We start from the raw sequence: 15617 nt of genomic DNA, 5'->3' as shown, positions 1-15617 counted from the left end.
TAATATTTCTGTTGTATGATTGTTCTGTAGTACTGTTAAATGTTTATAATGTTATAATGTTTATAAATGTTATAATGCCGTTGTATCGCTCCATGGTGCGACCGCACCTGGAGTATTGTGTTCAGTACTGGTCTCCGTATCTCAAAAAAGATATAGTAGAATTGGAAAAGGTACAGCGAAGGGCGACGAAAATGATAGTGGGGATGGGACGACTTTCCTATGAAGAGAGGCTGAGAAGGCTAGGGCTTTTCAGCTTGGAGAAGAGACGGCTGAGGGGAGATATGATAGAAGTGTATAAAATAATGAGTGGAATGGATCGGGTGGATGTGAAGCGACTGTTCACGCTATCCAAAATACTAGGACTAGAGGGCATGAGTTGAAGCTACAGTGTGGTAAATTTAAAACGAATCGGAGAAAATTTTTCTTCACCCAACGTGTAATTAGACTCTGGAATTCATTGCCGGAGAACGTGGTACGGGCGGTTAGCTTGACGGAGTTTAAAAAGGGGTTAGATAGATTCCTAAAGGACAAGTCCATAGACCGCTATTAAATGGACTGGAAAAATTCCTCATTTTTAGGTATAACTTGTCTGGAATGTTTTTACGTTTGGGGAGCGTGCCAGGTGCCCTTGACCTGGATTGGCCACTGTCGGTGACAGGATGCTGGGCTAGATGGACCTTTGGTCTTTCCCAGTATGGCACTACTTATGTACTTATGTACTTATTTATATTGTACCATGTTAGTTGTTACTAGGTTGCAATTTGCCATTTCCAAGCTTACCTCATTGTCTATCTAGATTGTAAGCTCTTTGAGTAGGGACTGTCTTTTTTGTGTATGGTGTACAGCGCTGCGTATGCCTTATAGCGCTATAGAAATGTTAAATAGTAGTAGTAGTATTTATGCTTATATTTGCTCATTTTAATACTGTTATGCTATTAACAAAATTTTAACTTTTATGTTAAACTGTACACTGCATTAGGTGAATCTCTTCATAAAGGCAGTTAATAAATCCCAATAAAGACACACAAAGCAGTGGCGTACCTACAAGGGGCCATGGGGCCTCGGCCCCCTGGTTTGGCTGGTGGGGATCCCCAACCCCCGCCAGCTAAAGCATTTGTCCTGCGCTGGTCTCACATTGCCTTGCGCCCTTGTCCTGTTTTCAGTCGCTGTGCACGCTCATTTTAATGAAACTGAGCTCAGTTTCATTAAAATAAGCATGCACGGTGAATGATAACAGAACAGGGCACCAGGCAATGTGAGACCAGCGCAGGACAACCCCCACTACATCTTGGCTCCTTGACTGGTTGGCTGTTTTAGGCTAGTATTTTATTTTCTTGTTTGTGTGTCCTGAATGGCTTTATCATACAGGAGGAAGCGTTCACATGTACTCAGCACACTCATGCTCGACACCCTCAAACTGCACAGTACTCCACAACACTGCTTGTGCAGTGTGGCAGTTCAATGGGTGTTCTATGGGAAACCAATTTCCGTGAGTCCCCCCCCACAGCATACCCGTTAGCACTGCAATGGGCCCTGCTTCATTCACTGTCTTCAAACTTTAAATTAGATTATCCTGCAGCAGGACCTTCCCTAGAAGGATGCTGATGTATTGTCTCACTGCTGGGGATCTCTGTGCTGACCTTGGCTACAGCTTTGGAAATCGATTCACGGCTGGTTGCCTGAAGGCTGCAATTATCCCGGACTCTGGGAGTTCCTTTGTTGCCAAATGTTTTGTTCTCTTTCTGAGAGATCAGTAACTCTAGAGAGACTCTTCACTTACCGCCTTGTTAAGGCTTGTGGCAAGGGAAACCAATGTTTCAGCAGTTTTATTCTGTATGTCAAACTCCTCCCTGCCTTAAATTCTAGGGGTTTCCATTAGGAATCAGCTTCTTTCTGACTTCTGCTTAAAACCCAGGCTGCACATACAGTAGTAGGACATATTTATCCGCTCCTATCTTGACATAATATTCAAGCACCTTTCTGACCTCATGCGCAACTTTCTTTAAATTAGTGCTCTAATTTTCCAACTCCTGTTAGTCTGTCTTATCTATATGTTCCATCTTTGCTTACACCCTATGCTTTCTATAAAGTTATTTTATTGTATATTGTGTTGACACTAATGTAGCATACTATCCCATACTTTGTATGGTTATTTAATATTTTAACTTCTGTAATTGTCTATTGCCTATGTTTGATTTATTCTTGCTGTACACTGCCTTGAGTGAATTCCTTTAAAAAGGTGGTATATATATCCTCATAAAAGAAACACATTTTTAAAAACCCTAAGTATTTTTAAAAGCTTACAAAGAAATAAAAAAAATATTGTCCCTCACCGACATTTTTTTTTCCAATAGATTCAACCTCTGCAATGTGTAAGAAAGGCAAGCATACTGACAGGCGGTGATATATAATATGCAAACAGGTCTAGAGGCTTCTAGCAGTTGCATATTTCAAAACAGCACAACCCCAAAGTAAAAATGTACCAGATTCTGTTGGCTATATATTGCAAGGACGGTACTTGTCTCCCCCCCCCCGCCCCCAACATCTGCTTTTTCTCGGCTTTCCCTCCTGATTCCTCTCCTGTCTTAATTTCTGTTAAGGGCCCTCTTTCATGCTTTGGACATTTCTCTGCACTCCCCAAAAGCAGCACTAAATCCTTGTTAAAAATATATTCTGATGAGGGCCATTCCAGTGGCTAACTACAATGCAAGAGATCCACAGCTCTATCCTTGAATCAGGGCTTCTAGCAACCCAGGTCAGACAAGAATACAGTGGAGACAATGATCACTGCCCTGCTGAAGGAGGGAATAGGGGGCGTGGCCATTGCTTAATGGAGACACCTAGTGGCTGAATGCAGCTCCTTGTGACCTTGGGCAAGTCACTTAACCCTCCATTGCCCCAGGTACAAAAACTTAAGATTACGAGTCCTTTAGGGACAGAGAAATACCCAGTGTACCTGAACGTGACTCACATGTACAGCGCTACGTATTTATTTATTTATTTGGATTTTGCTCACACCTTTTTCAGTAGTAGCTCAAGGTGAGTTACATTCAGGTACACTGGCTATTTCTCTGTCCCAGGAGGCTTCACAATCTAAGTTTGTACCTGAGGCAATGGAGGGTTAAGTGACTTGCCCAAGATCACAAGGAGCAGCAGTGGGATTTGAACCAGCCACCTCTGGATTGCAAGACCGGTGCTCTAACCACTAAGCCGCTCCTCCACTTCTATGTCTAGTAGCACTATAGAAATGATCATTAGTAGTAGTGGTGGCATAATGGTGGCACTTAGTGGCTGGACTGCAGGATCTACAACATGGCCCCCACCAAAGACAGTTACTTTGCTGGGGTGGAAAAGATGAGGGTTATAAAACGGGGGGAAAAAAATCTCCGACAGTTGCAACCCTACCAAGTTGCAAGCATGTCAGAAGAAGGAAATTGCTGTTTCAAAAGACAAAATCTTTGGAATGAAAGGATCTTAACAAAAGTAACTTGAACAATTGATTTAAAACAAACAAACAAACCAACCCAAAAAACCCTTACAATTTCCAGATTATATAAACAAATACAAAACAGAAAGCTTCTGGTAAAGACCTACTCACCTTTTGGGAAGCAAGGTACTCCATCCCTCGGGCCACCTGGTATGAGCAGGAAACCAGGTCTTTAAAGGTGAGCTGCTCCTCCGGAAGCTTGCAGGTATCGAATGAGTAGTCCATGCCAGGGGGCCGCCGAGCTCGCAAGTATTCCCGCAGGTTTCCATTAGATGCATATTCAACCAACACATAAAGGGGACCTTAAGAGGACAAACACCCATGAAAACACACAAGTAAGTAATGCTGAGCAAGTGCAGCTTGCATTTTGCAGATTAGAAAGTGAAAGAGAAGATTCAGCTACTCTGATAGCTCGCATTGCCATCAACTCTGTGTTCATGCCCTCGCCTAAGTCAGTGCCAACACTTCTGCTATGAGCCCGGGAACAGGATGTTACTATCTCGACTCACATAGGTCACTTAACCAGGATTTAAATTGGTGGCTCTGAGGTTGAAAAGTGAGTGCCACCAGCCCGATGAAAAAAAAAAAAATTTCCACATGCATTTTGATACATTACCAATGTATATTGGGGTGAATTCAATATAGGTCACTAAAAGTTAGATGGGCGCTAAGCTAATCTTCTGTAATGGAAGAATCGCATGCCAAATCTGCTACAAAATACTAGCTTAAGTCCGCGGTTACGTGCCTCACTTTAGGGATGACCACTTGTGCCACGTCTATGGCTAGCACAAATGGCGGTGGCTAAAAAGTGGCTGTTGGGAATACAAACGCAACTGTTCTACACAAGAATAGTTGAAATACCCCTCCCCCCCACACCTATGCCCTTCCCACTTTAGTGTCCAATATTCCCATCAATCTGTTCCCATATGGCTTATTACAGGAACATTGCACACTAAAGGGTTAACACTCCTTTGCACTTGTACACGAAGTTAGGCCCCCTGAACACAGAATAAAGGTGTAAGTCTGTTAAGTATGCAACAGCAAATTAGTACTTGTTAACACCAATTATTGGTATTTATTGTCAGTTTAGTGCATGTCCAATTTGTATTGCTGCTCTGCTTTCGTAATGCTCCAGGATTTGTCTGGATTTCTTAATCTGCAAGCCACATAGAATGTTGAGGTTATTGCAGACTATAAGAATTGCATTGTTTGTACTATATTTGATTAGAAGGTTGGAGTTTTTTCTTCTGTCTGCGATTGTGCTTATGACAGTAAAAGGACTTTGTCTCTATGCAGTGCTGTCACTTGTCTGAGGCTTTTTTTCTCCACTTTTGTTTTGTTATGGTGTTGGTTTGCAGCTGGACACATTGAGGCCATCCCAGGCAACAGCGATATAAGCTTTTTTCTGTTGTTCCCTTTTGATTATATTTATTTATTTATTTGCATTTGTATCCCACATTTTCCCACCTATTTGCAGGCTCAGTGTGGCTTACAATACATTGTGAATGATGGAAATATAATTTGTTGCAATACGCTTATGGGTTACATTGTGAAGAGTTGTGGGAAGATAGAATAAAGTCAGGATATCATTTGGGAATAGAACAATGGAATATAACAGTGGGGAGTTGAGAGGGCGATGAAACAGTATCAAGGGAACATAAAGGTCTAATAATTTTATCTGTGGGTAGAGTTTTAAGAGTGGTGAAGATACGGGGGAAGGGAATTCAGACGAGAGTGTATTGGTGCGTATTTGTTGGTGTGTATGGACTTCATGTGTTTTGATCCTTGCCGTAGATTTTCTCAAAGAGATAAGTCTTCAATCGTTTGCGGAAGTCAGTTAGTTCGTATCCAGAACTAACCCATTTGGAGACATTACCCTACCTGAAAAGCTTTGCGAGCTCTGACCATTTGCACTAGCAACCACACACCTTGTAAACAGGGGTAGGGACTAAATACACTGGGGCCCAGGATAGACATTCAAGAAGAGGCACACCCCCCTCTCCAACAGCAGCAGACTGTGCATCCTTCAGCTCTGGGCAAGCTTGGCAAAGGGGCTCAGGGCAACTGCCTCAGTTGCCCTCCTCCCCTACTCAACACCGGCCATGCTTACACAGTATGTTCCATTGGAGTGCACTGGCAAAGAAGAACCGCAATCATACTGAAGGGGAAAAGAGGACTTTAACTCTCTCTTCCCCCTCCTCCCCCCCCCCCCCCCCCGAAGGTGGTTGTTTTTTGCTCCTCTGCAGTCCATATACTACATATAAGCTGGTGTTTTGTGATGTGACAGTGCCCATATCAGCAATCCTTACTGTGAGATAACATCTCTTGGCTGCCTGATCAAGTCTGCTGCCCAAAAGCACTATGATCTTCCCACTATTGCTCTCTCCTCTGCTGTTTCTTGATGCTCTCCCTCCCCCTCTCCTCCACTACGATTCCTGCAGGCCAGGATTCAATCTCTGGACAGATTTTAGTAGCAAGTAATGCTCTTTGGAGCATCAACTCAGCATTCCAATCCTTGCAATAAGCTTAAGTCTGTCATACTACAAGCATGCTCGTTAAGTCTAAAATGTGTGCCCTCAAACTAATCGCTCAAAACAAAACAGTTAATTAAAAAAAATAATAATTAGCATTTTTTGGAGGGGGCATGGGGGAGGGGAGAGGGCCTTCAATAACAGGCATTCAGCTTAATTTGTAGCAGAGCCTTGTGGCCTCTTCAGGGTCACCAGCTGCTGGGGAGCCGTCTGCTGTGTCGGCTGCTCTGATAAATGCTAAAAAAAGAGAGAGACCTTCCTTGAACATTTTGATTTATAAAAGAAATAATGAAACAAGAAAGTAGCGTTGCTGAGCTTGTGCTTGCACTGAAACACCTCAGACCATGAGTATTGTTTATTGAAATGCATGTCTCGACTCTTTTGGTCTCTGAGCTAAGCTTCTGGAGCAAGGAAGTGACATGAAATGTGAAATCTCACACAACAGTTTTATATAAAGTAAGCCAATAAAAAGGATCAATTGTTATAGAAAAAAAGTTTTGACCCCTTCTGATTATTTTAATTCTTATGTTGGATTTTTTTTTTAAACTTTGGCATGGTGTTAGACATTTAATAACCCCATCAACAGAAGAGATTTTTGGAACCTACCGTCTTGCGTGCAGGCTCCCAGGAGATTGATGATATTTTTGTGCTTCCCAATCATCTTCATCATTTCCATTTCAGAGACTAGGTCGGAGAGATCCTTCTCGGTGGCATCATCTGCAAGTTAACAGGGAGGAGAATGTGGAGAAATGACATAAATAATACTTGCTGGCCATTTCCACATTGCAGGCTCACAGAGGAGCAGTCAGCTCCTGCTGGTAATGGTCAGTGCCTCTGGCACAAGGAGGCAACCCTCCGCTTAATTTCTTTTGACTGCTTAAGCAAAGAATTAGATCAAAGGAGAGCAGTGAATATGGCCTATCTACTCTCACAGTAAGGCCTTTGAAACTGTTCCCTACAGGAATCACATTAACACCTTGGGGGGGGGGGGGGGGGGGGGGAGGCAGGAGAGGATGGAGAAATGGCTTACAACCTGGCTCAGACAGGTCCTATACACACAGTCCAATTCAGTTTTTCCTACATAAGCACACAACTGTGGAACGCCTTACCAAAAGCCATGAAAACAACGCATGACCACCTAAACTTCCGGAAATCACCAAAAACCAACCTGTTCAAACAGGCAAAACCTACCGATCCAACCTAAATGCTTGAACTCTGCAACACAATGAAACCAAAGCACGTTATCGTCCACAACATAACTCTTCTGTTCTACAATTCCTAATGTGTCTTTTCACATGAACCTTATCCTACAACAACATAACATTGTATTTGTTCATACCAGAGTTGGTGAACGACCCTCCGGTACTATGTAAGCCACATTGAGCCTGCAAACAGGTGGGAAAATGTGGGATACAAATGTAACAAATAAATAAAATGACGGGGAAAGGCTAAAGTCCTACAGCTAGTTCTATACAATGCTTTCCTGACAATTCCAGGGAAAGAGAAAGGATTTAAGAATGCTTGCAGAGTGGTCAAGAGTGTGGCAGACAAGGTGCAACAGAAAATGAAGCGCACATCCGATGGGGCTAAGCGTATCAAACTGCCTGCCTTCATTATCTCTGATTAACATTGTTTTTTCTCTTCCTTTATAAACCGGAAAGGAGTAAAGTCAATAACAGTAATTTAAACACTTATCTTCAGAAAGAACAAAGTTAAGCCGAAAGTTACATTAGCAGCTGTGAGCTTAGATTATCCCACTCTCCCCCACTGCCGTATTTTCTGCAGGAACACATTCCATGGCTGCCGCTACGTCTAACCTACCTTTCAGCATTTTGACAGCTACCGTGATGGCCTGGTTGGGCTTCTCCTTGTCAATGCCGATAGCTTCTGCCATCACCACTTGACCAAAACAGCCTTCCCCAAGTGGTTTTCCCAGAGTCAGACTAAAAATATAAAAATAAAACAAAAATTCAAACTCAAATGAACAGGAAAAACATAGTATCAAACCAAATCATAGAAAATCAATCCAAAACTTATTTTTGCCACATGAATGCAGAGTTTTTAGGAGCAAAAATTAGAATATTTCCAGATCTAGCCAGGGAAACACAAAAAAGAAGAACTGAATTCCTGGGTTTAAAAACAAGAATTCTTAATCTGGGTGGTACATTTGTGTTAAAGTTCCCCTGTAAATGTTTAATCTCTGTAAATGCAAATGATTATGTCTTTTTTGACCCTAAGAAACTGCTGGAATATATTAATTCTAAAGAGGGAGCTAGAGATACCTTGATCTCTCCTAGTAATTGATTGCGCTATATAATCGGCTGCGATTATCCGGCTTTCTACAGATAATATTCTTACCTATTTTTCTATAATTCCTAGTACTTGGATCAAATAATGTGGACAAAGTAGAAATAATAACTTTTCTTTCCTTTTGTGAAATTTATTCATTTTCTTGTTAATTCATTTGTGTTATTAAACATTTATGTAAATTTAAATTACATAAATGTAAAATAAAAATATAAATGGTAAAAAAAGAAAATCAATCCAAATAAGTGGTAGAAAAGTCAAAGGGCGGGGGGGGGGGGGGGGGGGGGGGGTGAGGGGGATTTGGATATAGCTCAGATACCAGGAAATTATACAGTGGTATCATCAAGAGAATAATTTTCAAACTGTAGATTTACATGTATAAATTGCAAATAAACCACATTGATTTGTCTTTGTGCACCCCCACCCAAGGAAAAATATTGGGGGTAGATATGAGAGCCACAAAGATTTCTGGGGAAAAAATGCACTTAACAGGGCACGTACTTAAGTGCTTGGTGTCTTTCCATTCACATTAGTATTTCCCTTTTGACTTCCCTACCATTAGTTTTATGCCACCCAAACCAACCATGAAACAGAAAAACGGTAACGGAGAGGGGAAAACAGGAAACGATGCACCCTCGCATTTGTACATGACAAGATTACTGACCGTGATCGGGGCAACTCCCATTTGGGATCAGCAGGTAGTTCAAGCTCCAACACGTTGGCCAACATTGGTCCGTCACCAGAGGAGAGACGGTTGATTCTCACCAGTGGGGTGTTGGAATTTGTTGAAGAGTTGGATTCCAGTGACACCTGCTTAAATAAAGCAAATAAACTTTGTTATTGCCTACTGCCATTGCTTTATATAAGAAAGACAGGGCAGGCAGACAGACCTGAACTGGATCTCACCAAAAAGGTCACTAATCAATATATTAGGGCAGCAATTCTCAAACTGTCCATGCTGGTGCAAGGTTTTTCACATGTGGTCTTTCCTATCAAGAACTGCCATGGGTCCAAGTTACTTGTGGATCCTTATTCTCCCTTTGTGTAGGTTAGAATTGGGCATGGACAGCACATGCACAGTCTATAAATACCAAGTGGCGTGTTCTCCTCCTGCCCTGCCCTTAACACTCCCCTAATCACCTCCTTTCCAAATGCCCAAAGAATGCATGTGTGTGTAGCTGTGTTGATGGAACCAATTTTTAGCAAGATAATTAATATGCTTTTTTTTACCCAACTGACCTCTAATAACATCCTCACATTCTACTCTGATGGCAGGAATAAGGTAAAGGGAGGGAGAAGAGTTGAAGTGTTAAAAAGAAACGACTGCCTTGTTTGCTGGTATTAGAACCAATGGCATGCATCCCAGGCCTTGAGGCACCGGAGCAAAGGGATGGACCTTGGAGGAGCCTATCAGAGATCACACATCATACTGACCACAGGAGCCATTTCTGTAGGTGCCTGAGCACCCACAATATTGAGCAAACTCCTCAATAGGGAGGGGTCATTTCCATTGGGTTTAGCATTCCCAACCATTTTGAAAAGTTGGCTGCTATGATACCGAGCACCTACTTGTCCATTCCACGGGTTTCTGGGACTTACATCCCCTAATTTATTTATTTTATTTATTTAGATTTTGCACACACCTTTCTCAGTAGTAGCTCAAGGTGAATCACGTTCCGGTACACTGGGTATTTCTCTGTCCCAGGAGGGCTCACAATCTAAGTTTGTACCTGGGGCAATGGAGGGTTAAGTGACTTGCCCAAGATCACAAGGAGCAGCAATGGGATTTGAACCGGCCACCTCTGGATTGCAAGACTGGTGCTCTAACCACTAGGTCGCTCCTCCACTCCACAATTATATGCAAAAGTATGCATAGCCGCCGAGAGGGGAGGGCAGGGGGGGACAAAATTCCCAGCATAAGTGCACTTTAGTAAATCTAACCCTTGGTGGAATACTTTGTTTAAAAGTTTCCCACTTATGGGGAAGGAGGAAAATGAGTGGAGGGGTATAACTGTCCTTGGTACAAGACTTGCTTTATTCTTGGGTTGATTGCTTATAGCCTGGTTTATTTGTAAATGTTATTTAAAACAAAAAAAAACCCCAGTTGGTAGACAAGCACAGGGGAGGTGACACGAAAGATGATGCAGAGTAAAAACCAACCACTACGTAACAGTGCCTCGGCGTTCCTTCATGTTCAGTTGTTTTTATATTGTCTACCCACGATACTGAGTGGAGTATTGTACAGTTTCTATCACCACATACAGAGACTCCTGAGGCAGGCCCTTGTGGCCGAAAAACGATTTGCTTGTCGAGTCCATTTTAATGTGAATAAAACTTCTGATGTGAACTTTTAGTCCATTGGTTGTTTTTACTCTCCGTCATGTTTCATGTCACCTCCGCTGTGCGCTTGTCTACCTTGGATTACCCGTGCGGAGGATTCCTTGTTCTTCTGTGGCTGTCGGTAAAAAAGGGTTGTACAAGTGTTCCTCAATAAAGATATTAAAAAAAAAACAAGTTCTTACTTATAAAGAAACATTTTAAAAATAATAAATACAAACAAGGGAAAACAGAAATCAGTGTAAGGTTGTAAGAATCTTGCATCTACTTTCTGTTACCTGTCTCTTGAGTGGGAACTTGGAAATCTTCTGAACAGCTGGCATGTTCATGGCTTTCTTCGATGGCACTTTCATCCTGTATCTGATCACGATGACGATGACCACTATACAAACAATGAAAACGGCCACCGAGCTGAAGATGCCAACGGAGATTGAGCCGGGAGCATCAAATTTCTCTATATGCTCTGTTGTGGAGTGAGAGCAGATGGATCTTAATATAAATTAGAGCATGTCTCTTCCCCCTCTGCAAATCCCCTACATTTTCCACTCTATCATACCTGACTAGATCTGAGTATACCTACTGCCTAAAGAATATAATTTAATGTTTATTTTTTAAAATAGTAAAATGTTGCAGCCACTAAATTCTGAAGTTTAATGCTGTGAATTTTAGAAGTTTCTACCTATTAGAAAGGGGAGACACAGAATTCATTATGAAAAAAGTTTTAAATTAAGAAAAATAAACTTGACCTCAACTTCCAATAGAGTAGATTAGGAAATGCTGGATTCCATCTAGGGGTGAATTTCAAGCAAATCTGCCAATATAACTACAACTAATTCTCAGCAAAACAACTCCTTTAAATTAAATCTAAAAGGCAATCTTGCCTCACTCAAGGGCAGATGATCAAAGTCCCACGCTGTTCCAAACAGCGCTCTAAAAATAGCGCTGGAACAGCGCGGGGCTTTACTGCACAGATGATCAGAGATAATGCATGCAAATTTCAGCGCAATTATCTCTGATCATGGGGTAGAAGTGCGGGCGAATTTTGTTTGACAAAAGCCCAAGCCTGTCAAACACAGGGGCTGGAGGTCCATGGGACCACCAGGCCCTGACTACCCCTGCCCCGAGCAAGGCAAAACGGGGGCTCCGGTCCCCCCAACGATCCCACCCCCCCAGGTTCAGTGAGGGCGGAGATCCAGTGGGTCTCCAGCCCCCCCCACCCCTGAAAATGGTCCCTGGTGGTCCAGTGGCCGCCGCAGGCTGCCCCCCCCCAACCCCCAGCATTGGCAAGGGTCCACTCTGCCATCCGATCCTACGCCCACCCTCCCTCTCTGCCTACCCGCCCGCCCGCCCCCCTACCTTGGTTGGAGGAGGGACGCAGCCTGCCTCCCTCCTCTTCCTTCGACGCCGCAAAATGGGTTATATGTGCCTTGCATGCACAAGTGAAGAGAAAATTAGTCCTTAGCACTTATCCCCCCGGATCCTATATAGCGGCCTAGTGATCCGCACTGACATCTAAGCGTATTCCATAACAATGCACGTAACTTAACTGGCTTAACAAGTAATCAGTGTTAATACACTGAAGCAATAATGAGCACTAATTGGCAATTAGAATTTACGCGCATTAACTCACCAAGTGTATTCTCTAATGAGCTGCGCCTAAATTCTAATGTATCCAGTTCAAAAGGAGCGTTGTCATAGGTGGGGAAATGGGCATTTTGTGGGCATTCCCAAATTTACACGGCTCCCAGTACACAGGAGAGAACAGAGCGAGGGGAGCAGTGCAGCAGTGACTCAGAGACAGTAAGGGAAGGGGCGCGAGGCGATCCAGTCCTGCCCTGGCGGCCCTGAATGGAGGCACCCAGTTATAGAATTGCCCTCAATAAGCATATGAACACACCCTTTGAAACAATTACTGAAAGAACTGAGACAGCAAAGAAACCAAAATTCACAGCATTTGACAGCAAAACTAGTGGCATTCTAACAGTTTCTACTTCCATAGGTGGAACTTGCCTCAAACCCATTTACAAATCATTCATACTTATTTACAAAACCTATCAAAATCAGTCACACTGCTCAAAGGGCTTTGCTTTCCTCCCCAGAAGGCCAAAATAGGGAAAGTGTCTTCCAGAATAGGGTAATTGGTAACAAATCTCCATTTACTCAAAACAAAGGTGATTTAATGAAAGAAATTTATCAGTTCAGTTCATTCAGAAATGCCAAAGTCTTAAAAAAACATGGTGTCTTTTACTTGCTCTCTACTAGACTTTTTCTCATGGTTAAAACAAAACATCTGTGACTATTTTCTAAGCAGCTGAAGTGGAAATTTTAAAAACTGCTAAGTTTCCAGTTAATAAGAGCTTACAAAGTGAATATCACTTTGAACATGTTAATTCTTTTTAAAACTATACTGGCTGGTTAAAACAAATTTCACATGGTCTTTGCAATAGTTCAAAGGCACACAAGTGGTAGAAAACTGAACATGTTTTGACTGTTGTGAAGTTAAATAATTGGAAAAATGATTCAACTCCTTGAAGCTTTTTGGGAGCAGCCATATTAGGAAGCAAAATCATGAATTTTAGTGGTTCAAAGAAGGAAAATGGGGGTCAATGTTAAATTTAAATCCCATCAGGAGAGAGACTTGACTACCGTTTGTCTAACCAATTTCATTGCCTTAATGAAAGCAAATATTCTGGTGATCAAAAACAAACAATTGTCACCACATGGACACACATTAATCTTAAGACCTATTAAAAAAACGGCAAAATAAAAATTTCAGAACCTGTGGCTATAAAATAAAAAGCTGTCATACCAAAAGGCTTATTTTTCCAAATGTGAGAGCAAGTTTAAAGCCAAATCATAAATCACTATTTTCTCCATGACCTTCCTTTCAACTTCTTGTCTATCAACCAATGGGTCTGGATGAAGCACTGTAGAGTATGTCCACTTCTAATGGAAGTGATCCACTGGGAGAAATGCCAATACGCAAATGGGAAGATCTGGGTGCCCCCTCTTGCATCTCAGCCAAATACTTGTCAATTCAGGGCTTCATGGAGCCATGTCTGACACAGGGCTTTGCAGCAGAGCACGGGCCAGTGGACTGAAGTCTGTACCTTAGGAGCAACATTTCACTCAGCACACCATGCCCCTGTCTGCCACCCAAGTCACAAGGGCTGGGAGTTTTAGCTCAGAGGATAGTGGGTTCTTGTGCCTTGTCTGTTGGAGGACAGCTAACCTCAAGAAATCTCGCAGTACTGCCAAAGACAATTGTGTGGGACCCAGATGCTACAAACCTCGTCATGTGGCCTCAGGACTTCTTGTAGGTGGAAGAGAGTTGCTTCACAGGCCTTGGCTACACCACAGATGGAATGAATTAGGTGGTGGTACTCTGGTACTTTTGCTGCCTCCTTTGGTTGTCCTTCCTTTGGTCAAACCGGCAGAAATAACTTTAAGTCCATCTGGTCAGTGGTGGAATCATGTCACCAGGTCTACTGTTCTTTTGCTCAAATTCCTACTTCAATTTCTTCTAACATACAAGCTTAAGAGACTTTGTCTACTTCTACAACCCAGAAATTGGAGGAACTTGATAAAGACCTTGCTCAGGTGATATACCAAGTCCTCCATGGCACTTGATAAGAAAGTAGTCCACAGAAGGATTGAAAACTTGGAAAATGTGACTAAAAATCTGAACCCTTGAGTTCTGAAATATCCTCAAGTTTGGAATCTCTCGCCCCAAGATCTTTTTTATAAATACCTGAGAGAGCTCTCAGACACGACTTTGGCCCCTTCTTGATATTTACTACCTCCCTGTTGAGAAAATGTCTAAGGGGGCTGATGAAGGATGACCAGGAAACCTTTCAAATGATAAGTTTAGATCTGACTGGACTTTTAGGAGGCATTGTTTGTGTTTATTTGTTGCATTTGTATCCCATATTTTCCCACCTCTTTGCAGGCTCAATGTGGCTTACATAGTACCGTAAACGGAGTTAAGTGATTCCGGTGTGAACAAATACAAGGTGTGAACAATATCAAGGTGATATTTTATTTATTTATTGCATTTGTATCCCACATTTTCCCACCTATTTGCAGGCTCAATAGAAGAATGAGGTACATGTATGGTAAAGACAATTGGGGAGAGCTTAGAGAGGGAGATGAAGAGTTAGGATATGTCCATTATGGTCTTTGGTTGCGTTCTGTCACAAGAAAGAGGATCTAGGGCCTTGCTGTCACACCAGATTGCAAACTTCCTCCATTTAAAAGAGTAACACCTCTTTGTAGAATCTTTCCTGGAAGCAAGCAAGACTCAGGCGACACCCTCTGAAAGACCCAAGGCTGTGAGAGCCAGAGACTGGAGGTTGGGATGTAGAAGCGACCCCTCGTTCTGAGTGATGAGGGTTAGAAAACACTCCAATCTTCACGGTTCTTCGGAGGACAACTCCAGAAGAAGAGGGAACCAAATCTGACGCGGCCAGAAGGGTGCAATCAGGATCATGGTTTCCGCAGTCTTGCTTGAGTTTCAGCAAAGTCTTCCCTACTAGAGGTATGGGAGGATACGCATACAGAAGGCCTGTCCCCCAATGCAAGAGAAAGGCATCTGACGCACCTGAAGCCTGGAACAGAACTGAGGGACCTTGTGATTGATCTGAGTGGCAAAAAGATCCACTGAGGAGGTGCCCCACGCTCGGAAGATCTTGCAGACTACGCTCATGTTTAGAGACCACTTGTGAGGTTGCATTATCCTGCTCAGTCTGTCGGCCAGACTGTTGTTTACACCTACCAGATAAGTGGCTTGGAGAAACATGCCGTGACGGCATGCCCAAAGCCACATCTGAACGGCTTCCTGACAGACTCAGTAAAGTGCTTTTATTTACGTAGAACGAATGAATTTCCCTATTGCTAGGCCATAAAGGAGAGGCAAGCAAGCTGACGGGAGTGCTGAAAGCAGGAGGACTGGTGGT

General features: G+C 42.7%; 1 protein-coding gene across 7 annotated transcripts in view; it reads right to left on the bottom strand.

The window, feature by feature from the left end:
* Positions 1 to 15617, bottom strand: part of FGFR3 (fibroblast growth factor receptor 3) — a 141823-nt gene that overhangs the window by 28109 nt on the left and 98097 nt on the right. For 2 of the 7 annotated variants that reach the window (XM_030191097.1, XM_030191102.1), the window contains exons 9-13: positions 10941 to 11128; positions 8990 to 9138; positions 7840 to 7961; positions 6625 to 6735; positions 3599 to 3789 (exon numbers count right to left, since the gene is read on the bottom strand). In XM_030191097.1, the coding sequence (XP_030046957.1) occupies positions 3599 to 3789; positions 6625 to 6735; positions 7840 to 7961; positions 8990 to 9138; positions 10941 to 11128 (761 nt within the window). The remainder of the gene's footprint in view (positions 1 to 3598; positions 3790 to 6624; positions 6736 to 7839; positions 7962 to 8989; positions 9139 to 10940; positions 11129 to 15617) is intronic. The other 5 variants (XM_030191099.1, XM_030191103.1, XM_030191101.1 and 2 more) reach the window with 3 other exon arrangements.

The sequence above is a fragment of the Microcaecilia unicolor genome, chromosome 2, assembly GCF_901765095.1.
Source record: "Microcaecilia unicolor chromosome 2, aMicUni1.1, whole genome shotgun sequence".
Taxonomy (NCBI): Eukaryota; Metazoa; Chordata; class Amphibia; order Gymnophiona; family Siphonopidae; genus Microcaecilia; species Microcaecilia unicolor.
This window is presented reverse-complemented; position numbering and strand designations above follow the sequence as displayed.